At 40.3% G+C, this 27667-nt stretch overlaps 1 protein-coding gene across 4 annotated transcripts in view; it reads left to right on the top strand.

The window, feature by feature from the left end:
* The window catches only part of LOC118227632 (protein unc-13 homolog C-like), a 104794-nt gene that overhangs the window by 40322 nt on the left and 36805 nt on the right, over positions 1-27667 (top strand). For all 4 annotated transcript variants that reach the window (XM_035418319.1, XM_035418320.1, XM_035418321.1 and 1 more), the window contains 4 exons: positions 2463-2552; positions 4221-4349; positions 11134-11267; positions 12910-12995. In XM_035418319.1, coding sequence (XP_035274210.1) covers positions 2463-2552; positions 4221-4349; positions 11134-11267; positions 12910-12995 — 439 coding nt within the window. The remainder of the gene's footprint in view (positions 1-2462; positions 2553-4220; positions 4350-11133; positions 11268-12909; positions 12996-27667) is intronic.

The following is a 27667-nucleotide window of genomic DNA, read 5'->3' as shown; positions in this document are numbered from 1 at the left end:
CCAGGATTTGAACCCAGAACTTTCTTGCTGTAAGGCAAAGTGCTATCTGCACCGCCGTGCCAGTTGTGGAGAAATTCTTTGTTCCTTCATTCTGTCATCCACTTTATCATAGCATTGCCTTGTTTGTTGGATAATGCTAGAAGACATTTACATAATTTTCAGACTGCTGCATGTCTTAGACCACATGACCCAGCTCTACTGCATAGTTGTGGATGTTCTTCTTCATTTTGACAGGACTTATCAAATTAGGGGGGATCATATTATTAATTTTGTTTTGTGATACCAGTGTTTTCATGAAATTAGCATTTCTGTTTAATCTTTCTATTTCTTCAGCGCATAATTTTAAGTAAGAGTCTGCTTAATTTGTCTGCAGTGTTCTCACTCAATATTGTTGGGTTCCCCAACACCCTGGCATAATGCAGTAATTTCATTTCCAGACAGGAATTGATTTTGGACGTATGTGAATCTTATAAGATTGATCTGTTTGCCAAGAATAGCCGGCAAATATCTTACTCACTCTGTCTGATTCCACGCGTTCTTCAGCTTTCTCGCCTAGCAGGGAAATCCTGCAGGACGGTGGGACAGTCCAAATAGGTGGTGACTCACCACAGCAGTATAGATTTGTCCATAATGAAACTCTGAACAAAACTGAATTAGTTTTTTCATAAAACAGAGGGACTTATTCAGCAGAAATGATCTGAGGCACCTGCCACTGTGCATTTCAGAGCTGTCACATCTTGCGTCTCTTTTTTATGTTTTTTTAAACGGCTCGAGTCTCATGCCAAGGTTTTATATCACAAACTTGGATGTGTCGTCTGTGTCCTGCCGGCTTTCAAGTGAAGTTTTATCACTTTGCACTGCCTGTCAGACTCGGATTAGCTGAGCTTACACGCCATTCAGGGGAGGCTGACAAAAGAGACTTGAAAACGTCAAAATCAAAGATCTTTTCAGGCAGTCGAGGAACGCAAGATGTTTGGGTACAGATATCGTTTCCCCCTAAACAAGCTAGCCATTGCTCCAGAGCCTACAGAGACACTGACCAGCTCCTGTCAAAGTGCTACTTATATCCATTGTAATGATTGTTTTCCTCTGTGTTGAATTGAATGTTGTGTGCTTTGTGCCCAAGGACTATTATTATTAATAGATAATAACAGACATCATTTGGGTGGGAAAATAGTTTTCAACTGATGATTTATTTCATTCTATATAACTTCATAGTACTGAAAATAACTTTTAGTGGAAAACAGATCTTACTTCCATCATTGAGAAAAATCTCCTGATATATTTCATATGTCTGTTCTTATTTACAGCTTAGTGAAAACAGAAAATTGCTCTGGGGTTCTGGGAAATTTCCTGAGCACTTTAGAATGCAATTGAAAGTTCACTTTGTCCTCATATAACTTACACACAACAGGATTCACTGACACATTTGAAGTGCCACACGCAGACAACACTGTTGTCAGCGCAACAGAATCACTTTAAGGGCAATCAGGAAAGAGCCAAATTCACCCTACTCAAATTGCTCCTTTAGATGGGGTGGCAATTGCAAAAACTTAAAGCTGTTCTTTGATGCATTGCTATAATCAGAGTTTTTATTAAAATGGTCTAATATGTGGTACTCTTGTGATCATGGCTGTCAGGCAAGGTCGTATCAGCTTTATTGAAGTACACTTAGACCTCCACTAGGAGCCTGGCTTTTTGTAAATATCGTAATGTGCAGTGTGGAGTCAGAGACCAGAGTTTAATTTCCATCTTTATCAAACCGTCTTTTGCCTCCTTGAGAAACTCCTGCTCGCCACACTGAACTTAGTGTTTGAATAAGCCTACATAATCTGGCAACTCAAATACTGACTGTTTAACCTTAGGTTGCAGTCTAGATGCAGATGGCTGATTTTTTTATTTTAGTTTATTAATGCAGTAGTATATTTCATATTGAACTATAGCTGTCTAAAATTCAGCAATAATATATGTAATATATGTTGTAATGGTACATTTATTCTTACTGAATTCATTCAGTTGTTTATATTATCTGTGCTAGTGAAATGAGTTTCCATATATAGTAATAAGAGTATTTCTACCCATCTTTTCATTACACATCCACTGTAGAACATAGCAGTGCCCTGCTTCTATTCCTTAACGATCGCCCTAAAGCATGGCCGTGAGACAACAGGCAGCAGCCCTTCTGTGTATATCTCAGCTTATTGCCTTGCCAGCTGGATAATGGCGACTGTCTTACTGTTTAAAGTGAGCAGCCGAGGTATCGTCAACACAGATATCCTAATCGTTATTCCAGAGTTTCTGTTAAAAACAAAGCCAGGATCAAGGTTAATATGTATTGGTTTACGAGAGAGAGAGAGGAATACAGAGGACAATGGAAGGAGGACAGGATGCATTGAGTGTAAATAAAGGAGAAAACTGAAAATAAGTGGAATGGGTCCTTACTCCCTCTTTCTTATTAACAGGATAATTTTCCTGCTAGCAACCCAGAGAGGCTCCAGGACCTGAAATCTACTGTGGACCTGCTAACCAGCATCACATTCTTTCGAATGAAGGTAAGGAAGCTCTCTGCTTTCCTTTCATCTCATTGTGTGTTATGCATGCATGTATCTTTGCATTAACACTGTTAATTAGTTCTTTCCTATGGCTGACTGTTGATTAATTGGTTTATTTCCCTGCTGATGTTGACAGCAAATGCAAACATTTCTACTGTATGTCTGAGACTAATCATATGAATGATGGCACTCAAAGCCATCATTCTTATTTTGTTTGTCAGTAGTCATGTGTTCATATTGTGCAACTTTATGTTTTTCCATTTATTCTGTCTCGCAATGCATGGGTCCCATATTAGAAGATTCTCTCCGGGAAGCAATACCAGTGAATACATGCAAATTACGAGTTAATGTTAATTATGTTAGCTTTTGTATTAAGACATGATACAATAAAAATGTTAAAATATAGTAGGTGCTTTCTTAATGTATTTTGGAAGTCAATAATTGTTCCAATTATTTCTGTGGGAAGCAGAGCTATTCCTGACTTGAACCTTCTTGAACACTTTTGCAGCTATAAGCTCTCTTAATTAATTCATGCCCTTTTTCACCTGTTATATTCTATAGCTTCCAAAATATACACTCTGGCAAAGGCTGTACTGAGGGATGATAATTGCTTCCAGTTCAATGCTATTGGAGATTCTCCTATTGTTCCTTCGGCACATACTGTAATTTATGGATGGGAATTTTATTTCAAAGCAATTCTGGCCATGAAATGTCTTCATGTTACATATGCAGTACAGCGATAGATTTATTTATTTATTTAGCCTGCCTATGAATTTAATTTATCCACAGCTAAGTACGACTCGTACATCTCTATGCCTTGAGAATATTAATTCCATTTCATTTGTTTTGATGTAAGGTAAATGATATGTGATACTGTGATACTCCTTTGAATTCCTGAAGCATTTCATGTCCTAAATGCCAAGTATTGACTGGGATTAGTCTGTGGGGTATAAAGTCAAGGGAGAGCATGGTGGAACGTTCTGGTCCCGCCTTAAGCTGGAATACGTGCAGCTCCTTAATATCTCATATAAAAGATATATTCCATGCTTTTCCCTAACCATACTCACTCTATCCCCTTTTCACTCCCAGGCACGTCTTATTTATAACACCAATCTGAGCCGCGTGGAGACAGATTTGCACTCTAATGAGTGGCAGTTCCATTTACTTGACCGTAACGGCCCGGCCTGGCTAAATATCGCGCAGAGCCTCTCAGTCAGCCGCGTGGCAGAGAATTAAAGCTAAGAAGCTTTGTATGTGCAAATGTATGTGTTTGCCTTCACTGCAGCAGGGCATGGACAAGCTCTGGGAGTGTGCTGAACGTTGAGCTGAATTCACAGTAAATCAGTAAAACAGCTAGCAGGGGTGTTTCTGGGGGTTTTGTTTTAATGAATGTGTTCCTTGTTAGGCTTTGATGCTCTGCAACAGATGAAGTGGATCTGATTGTAAAAAAAGGGTTTTGTGGTGCTGATTTTGTTTCAAGCGCAATGTATTATTACTGCTACACTGCAATCCTCCATTGGAGGAGTTGCAGCTGAGCTGGTGGATTAAACTATGGCATGGCCCGGTTGTTATACATGTTTCGGTCAGAGAGGTTTGCAGCAACGATTCTGAAATTTCAACTCCAAAGAGAATGAAAAGAAGAAATTTCTCCTAATTTCCATTTTTCAGGTTCAGGAGCTCCAGAGCCCACCCAGAGCCAGCATGGTGGTGAAAGACTGCGTACGGGCATGCCTTGACTCCACCTACAAGTACATTTTTGACAACTGTCACGACCTGTACAACCAGATGCTGGATCAGGTTAGTAGTTAAGTGTGTAATTCATGCTTCCTTGATTTAGCAGGGGGTCATTTTTTTGATATTCCACAAAGTATTTTAGATTTTTTATGTTTAGATTGTATGGAAAAAATATTTAAATGCGTTTTCATTTTCAGAGGAGAAAATCAGAATGATTGAATTTTATTTGAATTTTATTTATGTATGCGGTTATTTCTGAAAAACAGACATTGATTGTAGAGTACTGTAGTCTGTAGTTGACTGTTGACTTAAAATTCTATATATGATGTCTCTCTTATGTAATTAACAGACAGTTTCAATGGAAAATTATTTATCTGTGTTCATCTTTGGACCTTTTGAAAGGAGGATATGCGATTTTGTGGATCCAGTTTGCGGAATGTAAATGAAAACGGCAAATGTGCAGCCACATGTGATTGTTGGGTCACACATACATGCATTAACTTCCCAAGCATATCTAACCTTTAGCATGACATTTGCTTTACCCTACACTTCTTGAAAACATTAATTCGTGAAAATGTAAAACATGCCTCTTGTTCTATCTTAAGGATTTGGGAATCTGTAAATATATGTTAAGTGGTTCTGACATTTCCTTAGCATAAGACAGGGATATAAAGGAATTGTATGCCACTGCTTCCAAACGTTTCATTTTGGTGATATATGGGCAGTGTTAATTAATGAGACATGTACATCTCCCCCAATCTAGGGACTTCCATATTAATATGGCTTTATATTTCCAAAGGCTGGCTTAATGGAAAAAGGAAAATTCACTGTGATTAATGTCATACAGAACAGCAATTTGCATTTTCACATCTATTGTCATTCACACGGGATTTTACACAAGCCTCTCATTTATAGTGTGCTCCTCATATTCCTGTCAGATGGGTTCTCATAATTTCTTTAGATGAAATGCAAGGATTTTCAGGCAAGAATCCAGCCCAGCACCAGACCAGTAGTGGGGATCAAAGCCGACTGCAGTGAGCTATATTCACAATAGTGGAACAATGACATTGAAAGATGAATACTCTTAAAATAAAAGTAAAGAGCACCTCAGTTTTATGCTTTGCCGAAATACCATGTTCAAAAAAATGATGGAAAAGCCCTTACTCAACACACAGAAACGGCCTTGAAATCTTTACTTCTGCTGGAAGTTAGAGCACTGGGAACTACCTTCTTAAAGTGAAATCACAATGAAATGACTGAATCTTCCCTGTATCAGAGGCTACAGTGAAGGCACACAGCTGAATTGTATCTCTTTTCCACCATAATGGTGGACATTAGCTACTCCCAGATTGAACCAGTACAGTACAGTTGTTTTTTCACTGAATTAAGTTTAGATTAAGTTTAGTATTGTTGGGAGGGGTGTCTGATACATTATTCTGAGACATTAAAAACTTTTGTATAAACTATATGAAATAGATAATTATTTGGTTGGCCTTGGCCAGGCTGCATGGAGGAAAAGTTTGCCTCTGGTGCATATGACCAAAGCTCTTGGGCTGTTTCCCTCTTTTCCTGAATATGCTGCATAGGGAACACATTCTTTGAGAAATCACATCTCATTTACAGTGTGTGGGACAATTAGAATTCTGCCTATGCAGTAGACAAGCTAGAGTGGTTTGACTGGACATAAGCTCATGATGGAAATCCTGTTGCAATACAAACAATTTCAGTTCCCAAGTCCAATCATGGAGATGCCCTCGCTCTGGAAGAATAAAATACCTAGGCCAGCCTTCCTCTAGGCAGCGAGTGTGTGTGCGTGCGTGCGCGTGTGTGTATTTGTGTGTGTCTGCATGAGAGCATCTGTTATTCTGTTATTACAGTTGGGTTATGTCAGCAGGGCTATGCGTACTGTGAAGTTGACAGGCATACTTGTAGGTGCCTGGGAGCTTGAAACCCTTATTATTATTATTTTGATCTCCTGAACAATTAGATTCTAGAATTCCTTAGACCCATAGAAATATTAGTAAACACATTACATCAGGCACTCATTACTATGAGATGAAACTCAGATTCTCTATTGAAGGTGTAATAATGCAGTATTTCCTCAAGATTTGTTTTCCCACTATACTTGCTCATGGGGTGAATAGTTTTCTCTAAGAATTATGTGCAATCTCTTTAAAAACATTTTATTTAATGTATCTGTATTTACATGTATACCTAGTAAATATAAATAATGTCAGAATATTCAGAGTGATTGATTGTAGATTTACTAATTCCAGAAAATATAGAATCCTGGTAGAGATAATAACCACCTGCAAAATAAGAAGGTTAATTCAAGTTGAACAATGTTCCTCTCTTAACTTTATTTGCTCAAATAACCAAAGGGGTCATTGGCAATTACCCCACCAGAGAGATAGATGCTGCTGCTAATTACATCCGTGTCCACAGCAATTGAAAAATTGCAATCCAGTTAATCAACAGTGTCGAAAATAGAGGAGCTATTACTGCTAAGATAGCTTTGAAGTGATGTGACAATGTAACTAATTTGTCTAATTGTTTTAAAATAGGTATTGTTCATAATCTCAGTTCTCAGTTCAGAATACTTCATGGAAAATGCATGCATTTTTTACTGCAGCTGTAGAGAGTGCACACAAGAACAAAATGTCTTGTTTTGGAATGAGAGCAATAAAATGCCCTGGTCACATCCTTGGAGAAATAGCCTGAATACTTTATTATTGTTCTTGTACAGTGAAGCAGTGTCTCAGCACATAAGTGTTTGGGTAACAGAGTAAACCATATTCACACTGAGAGTTATTTCACTGCTGGATTTGTTCTTCCTTTTTAAAATAAAAAAATATGTTCACAGTAATTCCAGAGGCATGTTATGTAACAAAAAAAAAAGCTTTCAAGATACTGTTGGGCAGGGGATGCGTACAAGCTCAAATGAACAGCTAAAGCCTCTTGGAGAAAGACAGATTTTAAAAAAAGAAACAGAGAAGCATTTTTTGAAAAGGAGCACAGTACTCTTCTCAAATCTCTGCCCTGCTCCCGTTCTGCGGAGTACATCAGCTGTGAAGACGTGAAGAACGTTGCCTAGGGCTCCGAGGATCACGTGGGCTATTCTCCAGCAGCCAGATTAACCGGAATGTTCCACTGAGCTAACATCGCTGGCTGTGGTAGTGTGGGGTAGGCATCGAATGGAAGCCAGCATTGTCTGCAGAGAGAAAATAAATCTGAATTGATGTATTTTCTGCTTAATATTTAATTACCCCCCTCCCCTACCCGACTGACTGGTCTGTCCTAAATGATGGCAATCACAAACACTGATGGAATTTCATCAGCTTTCGTTTACCTTTTGTTTATATTCTCTTACAGTTCTAGATTCTGCATGGAGAAGTGTTTAGGGACAACGTAAAGTGTGTGAATGTATGTGTATTTACATGCACAGCTTCTTGTGTATGCTCTTGAGGGTATGTTTCACCTTGGTTATTTAGAATGTTTGTACACTGCTTTTCAGTGGACGTCAGCAGCGAGAGGCAAGCGTTATATAGACACTACCTCCTTGCTGGCAAAGCATGTTTTGTCCAGACATTTCTCACACTGAAGTGTCTGAGAGGAAGAAAGAAGTTGTGGTAAACAGAGATAAGTGATTAACGTCCTGCCCGCACGGCGCTTGCAGTTTGGGTTTCCCGTGGCTGACAGTGCAATACCGCCAGAGGCGGTGCTTTTTATGGCAGTGGGCTCTCCACTGAGCCCGTGCACGACCCCGCGCACGATAATTACTCTGTCAGGGGCTGGCACTCTGAACTCAGAGAGGCACAATCCCTCAACCAGACAGACCAGAATTAAAGTCAGATCTCATAATTCCAGTTCTGTACTCCATACCTTAAAGCAATTAAGAGATGATAACATTTGTATTGTTTTTTTCTTTAGTGTACTCCTTAATAGTGTTGTCTTCCTGTACTTGCTTTTCATTCAATACATTTTGTTATGTTCTTTTACAATGTTCATTTTTTAAGTTAAATGCTTGAAATGCTCCAGTTTGTCACCATAGAGGTGCCTTTTTAAAATTCTTTTTGTGGTGACGTCACTTTATTTCTCTGTGCGTAGAACATCCATTTTCACAGGGGGGCCTAATCAAATAAATCCCCATTTGAAGGTTGAAATGTGAACAAAAAAATTAGGTAAATGCCACCAGACAAGTTTTGAACTCTGTGTATGCTGGTCTTTGAGTCTGTTCCAAAATTAGTAGATGTTTTCTTTAAATTGAACATGATGACTATGACACCTTTGCTGGAGGTGTTGGCGCCAATTTAGCATACTGTTTCAGCTGCTGTAGTGAATGCATCAAAAAAACTGTATTTTCAACAGTTTACCACATACAGCACGCGACAAGGAGAAAACACAGTGGGGCACAGTTCTAATATGAGACTGTGCCTAATGTTGTAAAATGCCCTTCAACAAACTCTGTGGTGATTTGCATAACAGATCCACCTCCCACTGTGACGTTTATTTCATTATTTATACCGCCAATTAAGCAGGCGCAGCGTCCCCCCTTTGCACAGCTCCATGTCAGCGTTTGACAGACCAAGTCCCAAACAAGCTGTGTGCTGTAGATGATGCCAGTGGTACTGTAGTGGTTACGTGGGGTCGTATTTAAAATCACATTCTGGGATTAGCCTGCTCCGGGGGGGGCGGGGGGGGGGGGGGGGGGGGGGGGGGGGGTTTGAGCTGGTGCAGTTAAGACTGCTGAAGGAGCGCGGACACAATTTCTGTGCCCCCTCCAAATGGCTAATGATGGAATCAGTGGGTTCTGACCTCTGGCACTGACTAAACCTGCTGTGATGCGTGTTCATTAAATACCCCCCCACCACTTAGAGGTGGTGAGCTCTGTCCTTTGCCCTTATTAAGTCAATTTGAAATTTCCAAGTCTAGTAATTTCATAAGTGTATATTTTAACATTTTGTTCGTTAGTATTTTCTGGATTATTTTTAGGCTTGGTCATTGTTTATTTCTCTTTGGTGTGCAAATAGTAATCTTCAAGGTCAATCCTGTTCTTGGCTACACTGAGCAGCAAAGATTCTTTTCTTTTTCCCCTTTGCTTTCTTGCTTGCATTCATATTGTATCTCACATACATTTTGTTCAGTGTAAATGTCTATACATAGACACTGTCACTGTGTCTCATCTGCATTCTGTAAAAATGAATGACAAAGACAGCTAGATGTACTACTACTATCCCCGTTACTTTTTCCATGTGTTCCTCTTTGTATTTTTTCATATGTTTTTCATCTCACCAGCTCAATAGGACCACAATAAAATAGTCTCTCAATTATTTTCACCATCACAATCCATTCATGAAGCACAATTACTTGTTGAATGAATAGTATATCACCTGACCATACTGAAAATGTTAGGTGTTTTTATGTATGTACTGTACTGTATGCTTCAACATTATGTACCATGTACATGTACAAATAAGCACAAAGAGAGTGAAACAGGGAGGGGATGTATGACATTTGGCTCTGAGACAGTTATCGCTCCTGCTGGTGATGACAGGGAGCATCTCATTGCCTGCAGCAGGGTCCAAACGGGCCCTTCCGCAGCTGTCCTCAAAGGCAAACTAAGGACAGGACACTTAGCCCTGGCCATGATTGTCCCTGCCATCCCTATTGAGCATTTGCATAATGTGAGGAGGGGGTTGGGGGGGGGACAGTGTTGTGGGCGTCTCCGGGACTGGACCGGGGCTGCCTGGACGGACAGTGCCAAGGTCCTGGCACCGTGCCCGCTCCCATCTCCTCTGCTTGGCACTCAGTTGTATCAGAGGCCTCAGTGCAATTCTCCAGTCCTGCCCTTCTCTGTCTGCCAACACATCATTATTGCCTGATTTATTTTTTATTTGTATTTGGATGATGTTCTCATTGGGAGTCACCTGTAAAGGCACTTTGAGGCAATATTATGTTTAATGCATATTTCAGGAGCCCTAAGAATAACAGCTCAAGAACGCACAGTACAGAACAGTGATTGAGTATCAAATTGTGCTTAGATCAAAGCTGTGATTGCCTGACCATGCATAGTGTGCATATAAATTGCTATGCTTCAGAATGATAAACTGACATCGTATTGCACTTCCACGTACAATGCTTTTAAAGACAATGTTCTTATGTGAAGTCCTAATGTTTTAATAATGTTTATATCCCAGTGATGTACGTCATAAAAATAGCAACAACTATGCGCATGCTAACATACTTTGCTCATTCTCATGTTACTAAATAGTGTGGTTAAGGTGCAATACGATGCAGTAAGTGTCATTCAGCCTTTCATAATATAGCGTGAGGCAAAATATGTCCTGTTGATATTCAGTGTTGCACATTGCTGTTGTGTTGTTAGGTCGACATCTTGGTTTCACCATTGATTGATAAGAGTTAGAAAAATGAAATCAGAACTACTTCAAATGGGTCCTTCAGAAATTCTGAATGCCATGCCGATGTAATTCGGCTTTGGCATGGCATACATTAAATTTCAAATGAGCAAATTTGGTTTAAAATTTGAATTGGGTAGCTTTAATTTATTATCGAAACGTGAACTTTGTCTGAGATGTTTGTGTTGTTTGTTTTGTGTTTACTTCTCACATCTCTTGACATCATTCTTGAAGCGAAAGGACAGCCCTCATTTACACACCCGTCGAAGCATCCGGCCGTGCTTGTTCAATAAAACATGGGAGGGCTGCCTGGTCCTTCACTCACTGTGAATTATTCAGATATGCTGCGTATCGTGAACCTCTGCTCTTTCTTCTCTCCCTCCTCTCCCACCACCACCACCACCACCACCACCTCCTCCGCCTCCGCCCAGGCGAAGAAACAGGATGTCCCACGCGAGGAGCAGGGACCCTCCATCAAGAACCTGGACTTCTGGCCCAAGCTCATCACCCTGATGGTGTCGGTAATCGACGAGGACAGGCTCGCATACACCCCAGTGATCAATCAGTGAGTCACCAAACGTGCCTCTCCTTTTGCTCAGGGGTAGAATCCCGCCCCTCATATTTTCAGTTGTGTGTCACCTCCATCATGACTGTTGCCTCGCAGCACTGTGTGTTTCAAAATGAGGCCACAAACAACAGGCTATGTTCTGCACAATCGCATCTTTTCTACTCCCTGCCCCAAATTCTCTGGGCTTGCTCAACATTCTCCATTCTAAGTTTCCCGGATTAGAATTTTTAGTGGAGATATATTAGACGCAATAGCGATGATTTATTTGAGAGAGACGTAGCGCATAGTAGCTTCTGGAGTGGAGCTACCTCATTCCAAAGTACCTCAGCACTTACACATCACAGGAAATATTTTTTAGCATTTTTTCTGGCAAGGGGCCACATACAGCCAAAATAAATAACGTGCTTAAAATATATGCAGTAAAGAGACTCGTTCTGTCCTCTGCCACCACAATGATATACAGCACCGTTCATGATGTTAATTTCCTATTTTTTCTTCCGTTATCCACACACTTTATCTACAGTATTCATGTGTGTAATGCTTATCATGCTTCATTGCTTGTGAGATGTCTCAGAAGAAGTATATTTCCCTAATAACGAAACCAAGAAGGAAATGTTTGCCTTTTCACAGAATTCACAGTGGACTCAATAAGCTTGATCCTAGACTCACAAGCCCATTAGGGCTCTGTAAATTCAAACAAATTCTGGTAATATTCTGTGCGATTGTTAAAGTTATATCCACCCTCCATCAGATATATGGTAGGCCCAGTTTAATTTTGCTCCACTGACTTGAGTCTCCCCACATTAGAACAATAAGGGCTTGTCCATTGTTATGATCAAAAATGATTTATTATGCAGCTTATTTTTTTTTTTTTCCTACTCAGATGCTGCTTACTGAAACCAAATCTTGAATAAATAGATTATTTATGTTCGGTTAAGGCATACCTATTTATGTATGAAGAAAGTGGTAAAGTGATGCCTAATAGCCAAATGACTAATATCTCTCCAAGGGCACAAGGAAACATGACAGCGCAACTGATTGAAATTCATGACGATAAGAAAAATACCCGATAATGTGACCAAAACATGTACGATTGACATCTGTACATATTTTTGCCGCCTTGATTTTCTGTGACAGGATTTTCTGTACACATTCTGTACACATCGCTGCAGTTAGGGTGAGAATAGATTGTATGGTATCCCTCCGCCCACTCCAAATCGAGTTAGCGAGGCGTGCAGGTGGAGGAGGGCGACAATGTGCGCATCCTGAAGCAACCGGTGGATAAGCTATTAATAATCATTTTCAATGGATTGCTCTGCAAATGTGTTGCTATAGAAACGTGATAGTTGGCTTCATAGCAAGATGTTGAACCTGTGAAACACCCAAAGTGAAAACGGCATTATTTGGAGGAAGCTGCATATTTATCTTTCCACATCATTGTCACAAAGACGGGCGGGTGTAGTGTTGATTTCAAACATTTAGGGATTGTATACTTCAAAATTACAGTAGATGGACAAATACGCTGAAGTAAAATTTACCTTTTGCTGTAACGGTACGGTGATCCTGTTTTCAGTATAATATGAGGAGGCGAGCTCAATATCACAAATTAATACACAAACTCCATTTCAATTGTCACTAGGTTCCCACAAGAGCTGAACATGGGGAAGATCAGTGCAGAGATGACATGGAACTTGTTTGCCATGGACATGAAGTACGCCATGGAAGGTAAGTGTGTGCGTTCATGTGTGGTTTGTTTCTGGACCGATTCTTTCGACCATGACTCTATTGGAAGGGCCACAGTTGTACCATGCTGCCTCATGTGTTGGCCAGTCTAATTCAGTGGCTTACTCTGTGGACAGATTGGCTGTGAGACACGGTCTCTTTGGGTTACAGTACAATGTGTCTCCCTTATTGATTACCTCCTGTGGAAAAGGTCATATAGTTGTTCTGTTTTTTTAATCAAGATCGTTGGTGGTGCCCCATGGTTTGCAATCACTACACCCCCCCCCCCCCCCCCCCCCCCCCCAGTCTGCAATCGGAGAATCGCTTCCCCAGCTTTGGTACTGCTTTCTTTTTTTTACGTTCTGGGACCTCTGAAATGCTTCGGTCACCTCCCTCACACAGGCACTTGCTGTTCTGACACCTCCCGATTTACGGATTAAGCACTGATTGTCATAAATGATAACTAAGTGTTTATAACGTAGGGACTGTGTTTACAGACCTAGGGACCAGAAAAGATGTGCTTAAGAGCTCCTTGGTGTATTAAGATGGATTGCATAGTGTCTTGGTTTGGACACCAGGTATAAATCCTATGTTGGGCATAAATTCAATATTAGAATTATTGATTGAAAATATGAATTATTAATTGAAATCTGCCAAGATCCTGCTTGTTATTTAGGGTTTCACATTCACTAGTTGTTCCATGAAATGGTGCTCTGTTGCAGGTATTAAGACCCATTGTTGTGATGGGGCTGTAATAAATGTAGCACTCTGTCCTTTCTGAATTACCCAAGAGTCTTTGTTTCTGACAGATGGACAGTGTGAAATGTCATCTATAAGCCTTCTCAGAGGATTGTGATTGAAAATGGTTGGGATTTCTCCTTGGCATTAACAACCTTCATTAAGCAGGCATAATTTATTCCAATCCGAGCAGCACCACTGCTATGTTCCAGGTCTTGTAATCTGTGAGCATTGCCATGGAAACCAGGTACAGAGATAATGTTAATCGGTATACGTCTCGCACTGGAACATGCATGGCATAGGTGAAATGTGTCTTTTAATGTCAGAATAGCTCTTGCGCAGCCTCCCTCAGTGAACGTTTGTGCTTCCATGATTTCTGCACATTCGCTGATTACATAAGCAGGTAACTGGAGCTTCCTCTATCTCCATGCATTAGGTATGGAGCAATCTGTCAAGAAGCGTTTACTTCTTTCCGCTCAGGATATCATCAAGTCCACATTCTTTCATATGAAGTGACACTGTGATGTGGAGAAGTGAGAGCTAAAATCCCCACAATGCTGGGGATAATGAAATCAAAGTTAAAGATGCTCCAAGGATCCACCGCCCCTAATCCGGGGGAAGGGAAACCCTTTTGACTGCCGTGATTGTTCTACCTGCTCTGCAGTACTGATCAAAGCTAGACCAGGAGTCGGTGATAAATTTCATAACAGTGAAATGTCATAGCTGGACTATTATTATTTTTATCTTATCCTGCTTATTCCTGGTCAGGGCCGCAGGGGGGGTGCTGGAGCCTATCCCAGCATGCATTGGGAGAGGCAGGAATACACCCTAGACAGGATGCCAATCGATCGCAGGGCACACACACCATTCACGCACACATTTATACCTACCTGCATGTCTTTGTACTGTGGGAGGAAACCGGAGTACCTGGAGGAAACCCACATGGAAAGACCCAGGCCGGGATTAAACCCAGCTCCACCATGCCAACCTATTATTATTATTATTAGTTCCCTCATTTTATACATTAGCATAATCTATTATAGGCATCATACTTACTACATGGTTGCAAATATTCTGTATTTGATGACTGCCTGAAGTCTGACCCGTAGATCTCAGCAGATGCCGGGTATCTTCCCTGGCAATTCTCTGTCAAGCCTGTTACTGCTTTATTTCAAATCCAATGTGCTAGAGTACAGAACCAAAACAATAAGAAATTGTGTCACTGTCCCAATACTTCTACATTTAATTGCATATTAGTATTAGTAAGAAAACAGAGGTAGTCAATAGGATAACTGAGGATTACTGTCATTGACAGTGACTTTGAACTAAATAACTGTGGGAGTACAAATGTGTTTTTTGCTAGTTCTGTTTCATTCCTGGAATAGCTATTTTTATGGGATTAAAAAGAAAAGTTATTGCAAGCGCAGATAGTTTATTTTATATTTGGATGCCAAGATGTGTTGGTTCTTTTTTAAACCAAAATCAAATAAAATTAAAGCAACTAAAACAAAAGGCAGTGGGCTTTGTAATTCGCAGCTGAAATTGAATCCATTCTGTTTTCTTCAGTGAATACGCCAAAAAAAGTTAAAATCAAATATCCATGTAGTGTTAGTGAAATGTTTGTATCCTCATTGACCCTAGACCTGTTCTATTTCTTATTTATGTTCATTCAGGATCATAAACTTCCAAGGAAGAAAGAATATATGTGCAAAGGAACTCAATGAACAATGAAACACATTTGTTATGGCCCCATTTACAATAGGAATGTCACAGAGAAATGTACAACACAACAAAGGGATTTAACTAACAGACAACTACTGTATGATAATGTCGGGAATAGGTCTTTGTGATAGCTCCATATATAGTTATGCCTCACTTTAAATGATGGTTACATCGTTGTCAAAACCGATGCAGAAAGAACATTAAACATGAATGAGTAATAGAGGTTTAGGTTCCACATCCCCACTGGTGGCATTTTCACCTTTTCTGTTGCAAGCATTTGTTATTTATTCAGTCATTTTTTGTAATTTAAAGTGGAGGTACCTTGGCTAAAGGGAGTTGTGTACGTATGTAGAGAATTTTAATGTTGGTGATGTCAGAGCACCCTTAGCCTATATAGCATTTTTATAGATGGGGTAGGTTCAGGTTTACAGGGGTATCTCAGATAGGGGGTATCTTCCCAGCAGTGTTCTAGATGTCTGTAGGCTCACAGTGGTCTTCATTTAGAGATACATCTGTCCTTTTATCAGTTTTAGCTGTCTTCTGTTCTACTGTGTGGACTGTTGCAAAACAGTTCATAAATGAGAGTGCACAACTTGTACAAAGCCATGCTGTGTGAATGGTATACTACAACTTTACCTTGAGTAGCACATTTGATTGTAAATTGTAGACAAAATAATAATAAAAGAGAGAATAAAAGGTAAGAGTGGCAAAGTGGCAAAGCAAAATGATAGAAAAGAAATGAGGAAGACTTATAAATCATTTCACTAAAAAACTGTTCAAAATTATAGAACAATTATGCAAACATAGGGTGAGTTATACAAATGATGAGAGACAGGAGAACAAAATGAGAACTATTATAATTGAATGAATGGAAAAATTCTGAGCAGTCGAAAAAGATGATACAATTTCATTTTGAAACATTGTTAACTTCAGGTCTAATTACCAACAGATTGTGAATCACAGTGTATTTCATATTATCATGTATTTGTCCACAGAAAAGAATGACTTTGTTTTTCCTTTTTTGTCAAGGATAATTTTGACAATAGGAATATGGGTTTAGACAAAGAGCTGCAGATATTCAATAGATTTGATTGACTATGCAATTTCTGTTATTCGCTGACCTAAGGGAGCAAATCAAGCAGAAAGCCTGTTTTATGAAAGGGTGGTTAACTTGCTCAATTCCTGGCCCAGATGCAGTGCCACACATTTGTTTTCAGCAAACATGAGCTGGATGTCTTATTGGCCACTGAGTGATGGACGTAGAATTACCCCAGAGTTTTAAACCTCGGTTTCCAGCAACATAGCTCTGATGCCATTGTTGCTATTCAGGACTGTAACCTGCTTGGTCCAACAGATGAAACAGACCCTTCATGACCTCTTATGGTAATGTCCAATGTATCATCGCTACTAATATTTTTTTTGTTCCAACTGCATTGAGGAACCTTTTGCTTTAGTCAGAATCTTGAAGCTAACATACAACAGGACTGCAATTGGATGCAAATTCATTGCCTGTGGAAAGACAAGGTCTTGAGATATTTGTTTTGTTTTCTTACTCTTTCATTTGATACATTAGTACGGCGGGCCAAAGGATGACTTAGAACAACACAAACTCAAGGCGGCAGACCACCACCTGAGGTTGTTCCCGCCACTGTCAGATGAAATTCCGGCAGAGGGTCATAGAGATTTTTATGGCCTCGTCTCTACGCGCCGCTGAAGGGGCAGTGGTGGGGGGGGGGGGGGGGGGGGGGCTGTGTGCTGAAGCTGTGGACCTTCCATGCCTGTGCGAACGATGGGCCCAGTCCCACAGCCACTCTGTCATCCCTCCTTTATCCCCGTGCATCTGATCTCAAGGACGACTCAAGCGCACTCTGCCTGCTGAAGAACAAGGCCTGAAGGCTGGTGGAGAGATGCTTAACTTCCAGATTTCTCAAAGATGTGCATAAAAGCGCATGGCTGTTCAGTACCTTGTACTGTAATCAGGATTCTGAGAGAGTTTTTCTAATTTGGTTTAAAGGGATTAAAGCATGGAGAACAAATCACAGAGTCTTCCTATCCAATGATGGATCAGTTGTGTTGCATTATCACTCCTTGCTCTAGCTAGAAATACGTGGGCATGGCAAGCAAAGAATATTCTTTCAAATGGTAAGCCTATATAGACAGAATGGCCTGTACGCATATGCAGTCTTGTGCTCCTGTATTCTTGTAAAGTCACTCTGTGTTGCAGCAAGCAGAAGAAAATCGATTCAGCCGTGCACACTGAAGGGAGCACGGCACAGTTTTTTTTCCGCCCTGCTCAACGAGGCTGCTCTAATTAAGATACCCACTCCAGCTCTGCCCATTTTTTTGCAACAACAATAAATTACTGGCTGTGTTGGGGAAAGGTTGAAATGACAGGAATGAGTCCCCAGACCTTTACTCTCCATCTGCACATAGTTCCCCTCAGACACGTGAATGGTGTTCAGCTATGCTCATGGGCTATAGAACAAGATAACAAGATGGCCTAGATGTGTGTCTCAGTGGTGCCATTGGTTGCTTCTCTCGCTCTCTCTCTCTCTCTCTCCGCCGTCTCTCTCGTTTTTACACTGTCATAAAAACAATGTTGGCTTGAACACCACTGCCAGAGAAAGACACTGGTTGAGGTATGTTGTTCCAAGTGTTCAAGACATTATTTATTGTTTTATTGTTCTTTGAACAATAGTGTGTTAAAAGTGTTATAGAACGAGTGATAAATCTTTGTAATCTATGCTTGGTTTATAATTTTTCAGTTATTATTTGCCATTAGAATTCTGTTTTAACAATTTAGAAAACACTGTTCCTACAGAATGTTAAATAAATGTCATGTTTTATTGTCTTTTGGCATGGAATAGAATTATTGCTTGGATGGGAGTAGAATGCTCTTACAGATGTACTATACTTCTTTTTAATAGAATAGATTGCTTCCAATCAGAAAGTAGCTGAAAGGACATTGAACTCTGGCTTGCACTTCAGTGTCCAATAAAAACAACAGAACTTAGTTTCCCTGCCAAAAATATTGGTTGTAGATTGCCTATACTCTACTGCAGGCTTGGAGATTCATCATTTATAACAGAGAGATTAGAACGAAGCTCAGCCTATAGAATAATATATCTCCACAGGTACAATTTGTGTCACCAAAACCTTGTGGGCTATAGCACAGTGCTGGAGAATCTCTTTAGGATGTGTTCTGAGACTGCTGTTAATAGCTGAGCTATAGAGACTATGCCTGTTCCAGTTTGCCATCATTTGTGGATATTAGTATATCATGCAAGATGCCTGGCTGCTTTTTGTCTGGGAACAATACTGCAGATGCTTATGTTGTTCAGTTAGCAAATGGTGCAATTTGAGAATATCTCAGCCAGCTGTACGGCTATTCTCATTTTCATTTAGGTCCTACTGCACTACAACAAGATGTACTGCTGCTTACAAGACTTTCTGTATTACAGCTTGTTTTTCCAGGCTAATTGTCTTTAGTGTGTTGAATTAGGCAGAAATATTAGAAATATCTTTCTCTGGAAAGATAAAATTTAAACAGAAAAGTGACTTTAGGTCAGGCTCCAGGTCTGGAAATCAGAATCCTGACTGAAGCATCACTCTTTGCTTTGACAAATGAATATTCTTGCGAATTTCAATTCATCTTATTGCCCTAGGCACCTATAAATCTTGCACGTTTCTGAGACAGAGTGTTATATATGTGTGTGTATACCTTCTGCTTGCCTCAGCCCAGCTAGCCACAAGATAACACTGAAAACGAAGTCTTGCATTGATGAGAAGGGTCTTTGTTTCCGGATGGACCCAACCATTATGACTGCACAACCACCTTGAAGTAGTTTATTTCTCAAAACAAAATTAGAAAAAAGTTTGTGGTTTCAAATGAAGAAACTATGCTGTAGGCCTGTTCCTTCCAAGGCACTTTCCAAGAATAATTTGTCTGGATGGGTGTGGGGGTGTGTACATTGCAACAGCGTCACTATCTTGTGTTGCACCACATTCTGTGTGGGGGGGGGAATCATTTGCTTGATTTGTATGCAAATGAGAAGTAGAATAGCATGAAAAGCTGAATTTCTTCTGAAGTAGCTGTGCCCCTTGTCTTCTAAGTGGTTGGAAATAATTATTTGTGTCCGGTTTATTCACTCATAGCAAGTTGGAGGGACAGGAATAAAAAATTGCTTCTACACAAGGAGCTCCAGACTTTGATGCATTCTCTGGTTTTTCCTTCCTGAGGTGGCACTGGGGTGCTAAAAGCTACTTTGCTAAATTTAGCCTGCTCTGTAATTTATTGAATAGAGCACGGAAGTTTTATCGGGAGACTTGTGTGTTAATTAAAGGTATGAGTTATGTGACGGCTCAGGAGCGCTGAAGAAAAATGGATCTCACCTGAATATGTCTGTCGGTATCTCCTGTTTGTGACCTCTTTGTCACCTTGTGCTGCAGTCTTAATTGTCAAAGGAAAGTTTTAGAATGAACATTTATCTTATTAAATATTAGTCCTCTGTTGAAGGTACTGTTCGTCTCCCTTAAGCTTGTTTTCTGGGTTCAGTCCTGGTCTTATCCTGTATAATCTCTAGGCTGGAGGTATACAAGGATAACAATGCTTATTAGCAAGGGCTTCGCCTTATTTATATGCCAGTGCCACAAATATCAGTCTTTGTCCTTCTGAAAAGAAATGCTGCCTTTTGCTTCAGGTTCATTTCATAAGGATTCTCTGCTCTGAGAGAGGAGTAGAAGAGGGGGAGGGGTGAGTGAAATTCAGTGTTGAGTGCTTCCCATCTTGCAAAACACAACAAGCTGTTTTGTTCTAACTGTCGCAGCTCGGTTATTGCATTTTGTTGGCAGGAGCCGCCGGTCTGTTTCCCAGGCTTCCTGGGAGCGTTCTTTAGATTGCGCCAAGTCTGTCTGTCAGTGCCACCTGGCACTGCCCTGGCCATAACATGGGACGTGGGAGGGCTGCATGGCCCTCAGGAGAAATGTGGCTCACTATGCATGTGTCACAGGAAGCTACTGTTAACCAAACAGTGACCCACTTATACACGGACCCCACCACCCCCATCCTAGCATGGCTTGAAGGAAGGTCACTGTTGGGCAGGGGCAGCTTGGATCTAAATATGCCTAGGGGAATTGTCAGCAGAACCAAAATGAGATTTAAAGACTCTTTCTGGAAGGCAAACATAGCATTAGAGCCAGTGGAACCACAAGGGGGCACCGGGCAAGAGGACACCAGAAAGCTGAGGGACAATAGAAACTCCATGGTGATAAGATGGCAGAGAGATTAGGGACCAGGGCTGAGGGAACACCCCTCTCACCCCTGTGTCTGCATTGTCATGTGATTCATGGCACGAGACTGTTTCATAACCACACCTGAAAGAGTACCATTTAAAGCATTATAAGGATCACCATGGCGATAGCAACGTCCATTCATTTCTAGTGATTGAGATCGATTTCATTGTGTTGCCCTGCACAGTATTGGTACTTTGCTCAGTTTTTATGAGCTGTTCAATTGGAGTATTAAAATTTATGCCAAGGCACCAAGAGTAATTTGGCATTACCAGCTCAAATCGTGTCTAGGGAGGGAGATGGCATTATTTTCCATTCACACGAATGGAATAATAAAATGGACACTTTTGAAGTGTTAGTGTGTAATCCAGTGCTTTTTTACTGTGCATTGTTCCGACTTCTCTCTGTGATGAGCAGGTATTGCCCAGTGAAGACACCATTGAGCATGCGCCATACCATACCCACTCAGTCACCTAATGTTTACGTCAAATTTCTGAATCATGGCTATAGCTTGTGTGTGTGTGAACATTGTCAACTGAAAACCACTTATGACAGCCAGTGCAACCAAATATTATGAAACCTGCTTATGGATATTGTGCTCTGAATCCTTTCAGTGCATGGAAAATCACAGTTGGCAGTCCTCATTCGATACACAGTTGGACTTCACTTTTAGTGCATTATGTGCCAGACAGAAGGTTTAAGCATATGTGAAATATTTCATCTGTGACTTTTAACATCATCGTGTAAGAAACCCGCTGAGTGAAAAGAATCATGAAAAAAATCACTGAAATAATGCTTGTTTTATTTCAGTCACCACATACAGTTGTGTCTATTATGCAGTGAATGAGAGGGATGAGGAGATTATTAAGGATTGTGAATGCATTCCATGAGTGAAAATGTTCGAGACTCCGTCCAGACCATAAAGAAGGGCTCAGCAGTGTCAGTCTCCACACCCTCTGCTTCAAAGTGCGATGTGTACTTTGATAGGAAGACAGAAAGAAATCTTCCCTTCAAAATTCTGCTGTACATATCTAACTGAACCCAGTGTTTAAAGCACTCCAGGAGGGAACAATAAAACTGAGCATTGAAACAACATGGCCCCAAATCTCCCGAAGTTCGGTGGAGATGTACAGTTTGGGTTAAAAAAATATCTAACTTTCTTTCTGTTGCACTGCTCAAAGCCAGGAAAGCTGAAGCCATGGGACGTGAGACAGGGTTTTCCTGAAACAGCAAAAATGGCATGCATGCATAATTTATAACAGGACACACGTTTTCCCCCACTTTTGACTTTTCCAAACTCAGATCTTCAAAACTTTAATCTGATATGGTCTTAGATGGTACCACTTCACAACATGTCACCACTAGGCTTTATTTTATTTTATTTTCTTCAAATTGATGCCCTGGCATCTTGCTGAGAGTAGATCTGTTAGATGCAAATATATCTCTTGTAAAGGCATCCTGTGACAAGGTGGAACACTCTAAGAAATATAAACAGGCAATGTCAGCAGTTAGGACTGCGTATTTTTCACAGTTAATAACAATAAAAACAATTCCTATTTTTACACCGTGGCACAGCTCATCCAGAAACATCCATCTGTTCTTAATTTTTTTAATTTACCCAATCAGGCACAACGCTATTGGTTTTCACCTCCTACTCTGAGGTATTCCACCACCTCAAATGGCTGTACCTTCTCACAGTTAAAGGTGATCTCCCTTGAGACCCTTACAGAACTTTTAACTATCAAAACCCACCACCTGTATCCTGGACCGCATTCCATATAAACGTTTTGAGGAATTGCTTCCAATTTTAGGGGAACCAGTTCTTAATATTACTGTATAAACATATTGCTTGGGCTCTGTCCCAACAGCCTTTAAAAGGGCTATCATTAATCTCAGGACATAACCTTGAATATTGATGGCTCTGTTATATCACCACAATGGTGGAACACCTTTGTTTTATTTTTGATCCCACTTCATTTCAGCTGCACATCAAGGCTATTACCAAGACAACATTCTTCCAACTGCAAAAAAAAAATCTGTCCTATGCTTTCAATGGAGGATGCTGAAATACTATTACATGCATTTGTTGAGTATTGCAACATCCTTCTCTCTGGCCTTCCAAAATTGACCTCTACAAGTCTGCAAATTGTTTTTTTGATTGCATAACACCCATTCTGGCCTCTCATCACTAGTTACCAATTTAGGCCAGAACCTCCTTACCTGTAAAGCTTTAAATAGATTAGCATCAGCTTATTCAGCCTTTATACACCTGTGCACCCTCTCCAGTCTATGAACAAAGGCTATTTATTTACCCCAAGGGTTATTTGGAAACAGAGCATGTGCCTCCCGTACTCTTTGTCTCTGGAATGCCTTTCCTACATTTATTAGAAAAACAGGCACAGTTAACATTTTTAAATCGAAACCTTTTTCATGTGGTTCTTGTCTACCATAGTGTTGTCGGGTGAACAGCTTTGATTTGTTGAAGTGCCTGATTGTGATTGTATGGTCCTCTTAGTCATATTCATTTAATTTTCTTACTTTTTCACCTGTGTGAATGTATGTGCATATTTGTGTTTGCTGCGTGTGTATGCATGCTGTTTTATTTTATGTATTCTTTGTTTCACTGTAAAGTGTTTATAGTGATATGTTGGTTGGTTATAATGCACTTTAAAATAAATTTGACTTCACTTTGACTTTGACAGAGGAATATTTTTGTAGACAGCATGGTTTTTATTGACATTTCTGTAATGTCAATTTTTTCAGTTTTCATTTTTTCCAGGCTTTGTTCTGCTGCACTTTGCAGAATTTTTTTTGTGGGCCTTTGAGAAAGGAATTCATCTATAACATTTGGGATTAATTTTCCAAACGAGTCCCAAATCATTTTTCTGCAGTCCTTTCTCATTCAGACTCCATCTGACAGCATGTCCTGACTGGCTGTTGGTCATTAGGTTTGAATTTCACTTTTGCAATGAATCAGCATCTCAAAATTTTTGTCTTGTACTGAAACTACAATCTTCAGCCATTTTCATTTTCTTTGCATTTATAGAGCTTCCTTATGGAATAATTGTCTTTGCTAGAGGGGAACTCCTTTTATACAACAAGCTGCTAGACCAACAGAACTCCAATTATTGTATTGTGCTGTCAGGCATTTTCACTGACATGACGAAAAGACTGTAAAGCTAATTATGAAGATCCTTGAACAGGACAGCGTTACTGTTCAAATGACTAACCCTTTAAGGCTGCCTGTTTGGGATTGCAGATTAATTCTGTTTGATAGGTGGGAAAGACAAAAAAAAGGAACAAGATTTTGTGAGCAAACTAACAGTGACAAGTTTTGCTGCCGTCTGCTGTTGTTTCTTTGTTTTGAGTGTCATTGAACTGTTATGAGACATGCAGAATAATTGCTCCTGGCGTGATAGTAATTCCTGGCACAGCTGACCCTTGTTGCCCGTAACATCCATGACAATTCAACTTTGCAATTTCTTTTTATGCTTTGTGTGGTGGTTGTGAGAGGCTTAATTCAACTGCAATCTGTGTCAATGGCCTCTTCTGTGAATAATGGGTCTGTAACACTGCAGTCATACTTGAGTACTGGGTGGACTGAGTACTAGAAATGTACGATGATAAATGACAGAGTCAAATTCTGAAGGGTGTTTTTTATTGTGCGTACACAGAGGAGCTAGAATACAGATTGGATTTAAGAGTGCTTTTAAAGGAAAATGTCTATTGCCTAAATCTTTGTACTTCGTAGCTTGACTGCCTTTGCCTTTGAAGTGAATTTCCGCTTTTCACATTTTCAGCATCTCCCGAGAGTTCTTCAGAATGTATCTGAGATCTACAATCTTTTTCTGTATTTTAATGGAACTCTTTCAAAACCACAAGCTATTAAAAGAATGATGTATATATATATATATATATATATATATCTGTGTGTGTGACCAAAAGTATCTGGACACCCTTTTCTGCTGTAACAGCCTCCATTCATCTGGGAAGGCTTTATACTTGATGTTGGAGCATTGCTGCAGGGATTTGCTTCCATTCAGCCCGAAGAGCATTAGTGCGGCCGGGCACTGATTGGACAATTAGGCCTGGCTTGCAGTTGGCTTTCCAACTGATCCCAAAGGTGTTGGATGAGGTTGAGGTCAGGGCTCTGTGCAGGTCAGTCAAGTTCTTCCACACCATTCTCACCAAAACCATGGTCGTCGCTGTGTGCCCGGGGGCATTGTCATACTGAAACAGCAAATGGTCTTCCACAAATTGTTAGGGAAGCACAGAATCGTCCACTATGGTCACATAGTGTATATGCTGGCATTTGTTTCCTTTTCTGAGTCTCTGAAGCCAGTAGAATTTAAGGACTACTTTTATATAATGTCCTCTCATCTGGAGAGAAAAGGCTCAAACATGACCTGTATGTCGCTTGACATCCAATAGCTTAGAGAATTGAAATCATTCCACGAAAGGAACTCCCATTCATATAAGATGCCAGATTCAATAGCCACTGTGGGATTCAGCAGAAAAGGCATCCTCTGTTTATAGGTTAGCAGGTAGATCAATTTCTGTTTACACTTACATGGCCTTGAACATTCAATGGCGAGCACCCACAACTCCTACAGAAAATCACACTATGGGAATCTTTTGTGTTGTCAAAGCATAGAAGTTATTCCCTGCGACTCGAGAACAAAACTCAGGACCTGCTGTGCATAATTTGCGATTCCTTTGCCCAGGAATGGTGGGATTCTGTCAGCAGTGACGTCCCCCTCTCATTGTACGGAACTTTCCAGAACATTTAGAACTGGTGCTAATAAATAAAGCTATATTATTTTGGGGCTTGGTGGCTCTGAGTCTGAGTATTTTTCTGTGTCTTTTTTATGTACACTGAGTTTTGAGCACTTTGAAAATTTCCCAAAGGTCTTTGTGTGTTTTCTTTGGAAGCTCATTTCAGGTCTCAAGGTCTCACGATACGCTTGATTGCTGTTATTGTTTTTGGGCTAAGACCGAATGTTATTAATGTGTTCCTTCATACTTCTACTTGTATCTAGTCTGGCTGGCTTCTCTCTGGCAGCTAATAAAAGCTTATTTTTGGGTGAATGTGTACCCTGGTATGACCCTGATCGTGAAATGTACTCTGCTAATGCTACGACTGCACAGCTTAGCTTATGAGCAGCCAAGTGAAAATAAGCAGCAACTGCAAGCATGAGCTTCAAAAGAAAATGAATCCTTGTCTATGCCCTCCAAAACTCCAAGGGCAGTATGGGAGTGATGTGGCAGTCCAGTAATAAAACGTGGCATTTCAAAATGGAAGAAAAAGAAAGAAATGAGGATCAAATCAGTTCTGAAAGTGAATATGAAGGACAGGAACCTGTTCAGCCTCCCGTGTCCCTGCTATTTGCTCGACAATGATATTCCCGAGATCTTACATGTAACGACACATCCTCCAGGAATCCCACAGAAGTTGAGTCAGTCAGAATATTGCTGCCAAGGGAGTTTAATGAGAGTGACAAGAGCAGTGACAGAATCACTGTTGGGATAGATTAAGGGGAGAGGGCTTACATTCCGTGCTCTTGTCACTGTGGAGCAGAGGGACAGAAAGCACTGAGTGTGTGTTACAGTATCCCTTTCCCCCACATTCCTGTCCTCTGCTAAAGAAGAAGGAATGCTCGGCACTGTCTTCATGCTGTTTAAATCTCAAAACCACCATCAAACCTTGAAAGCTACAATTATATTCCTACTCATTATCTCCCTCTGGATCAGTTCCTTTACATAGACTCCTGGGTCTGTCATCTCCCAGTCCATAGCAGGCTGTAAATACCCCTAATATTTTTTCTGATTTGTGAGCTAATACACAGACACGCATTGCAGTATGAATGTCTTTAAGGACATTGTTGTCACTGTCTTTCGCTATGAATGCATAATTTGAGTGACTTTTCTCCTGTGTAACTCGTCAGGTGCTCTCCACAGGAGGCTGCTCACTGTCTCTTTAGTGTGGCTTTAACCATTTACCTGCGTGTAGAAAGGTAGATAAATACTTCATGTATAGCCAGTGGATCGGGAAATCAGTCAGCTCTCGTACATCAGCTGTCACAGGATAACATAACATAATGACGAAGACAGGCCATTCAGCCAAACAATGCTCGCCAGCTCAGAATGTTTGGATGCACCACCCTTGTACCCCAGTATGTGACAAAGATGCATATGGTTTGAATCCTTCATTATCCATTTGTTCATTTGCTGAAGGTGTTGTGCCTCAAGTTTTTGGGCTACAGGCTAACTCTAAACATGGTATTTTGGAAAAAGTAGCAACCTGTTAAGTTGAGAAAGATTGAAGAAAGAAGGTTTTCTTTGCATCTATGTAAAGAAGGCAACAGTGCCTGGGAATCCACATTATTTTCATTTCTTAACCTGTGCCTAGTATTGCTGAGGTTTATTTTAGAAAGGAAGGATTGCCTTCTTGTCCACTTTTTGGCCCCAGTCAAGTTGCTTATACATGAGGAAATTGCATTCTTCAGACAACACAGCATTGTGAAATTGGGATAATATAGACCCTTGGCGCAAATATTTCTGGTCTTCATAAATTGTTTTTAAAGGGGTCTGTAGGGTACAGTAGTTATAGAGAAATAAAAATTACAGAGAAAAATCACTGGTGTATCTGACCAAGTAGATAATCTTTGTAACTATAATGTATAAGTGTTTTGTATGTCCTACCAGACACTTGTCTGTTTATTATGATATTTTTTGTGAGAAAGAATCCAAGACCCTTAGGTTCATAAGCTGTTGTCCCTATGTGGTCTGTGTGCACATAACAAAGATACTTTGAAAAAGGAAAATATAGGAAATTGTACCAGAAACTGCCATCCATAATTCCATGACTGATTCCATGCATCAGTGATAGCTCAGTGCAAAACATTTTTTATTTTTTATAGCCTTTT

Source organism: Anguilla anguilla, chromosome 5 (genome assembly GCF_013347855.1).
Source record: "Anguilla anguilla isolate fAngAng1 chromosome 5, fAngAng1.pri, whole genome shotgun sequence".
Taxonomy (NCBI): Eukaryota; Metazoa; Chordata; class Actinopteri; order Anguilliformes; family Anguillidae; genus Anguilla; species Anguilla anguilla.
Note: the sequence above shows the minus strand (reverse complement) of the source record. Positions and strands in the feature narration are given on the sequence as shown.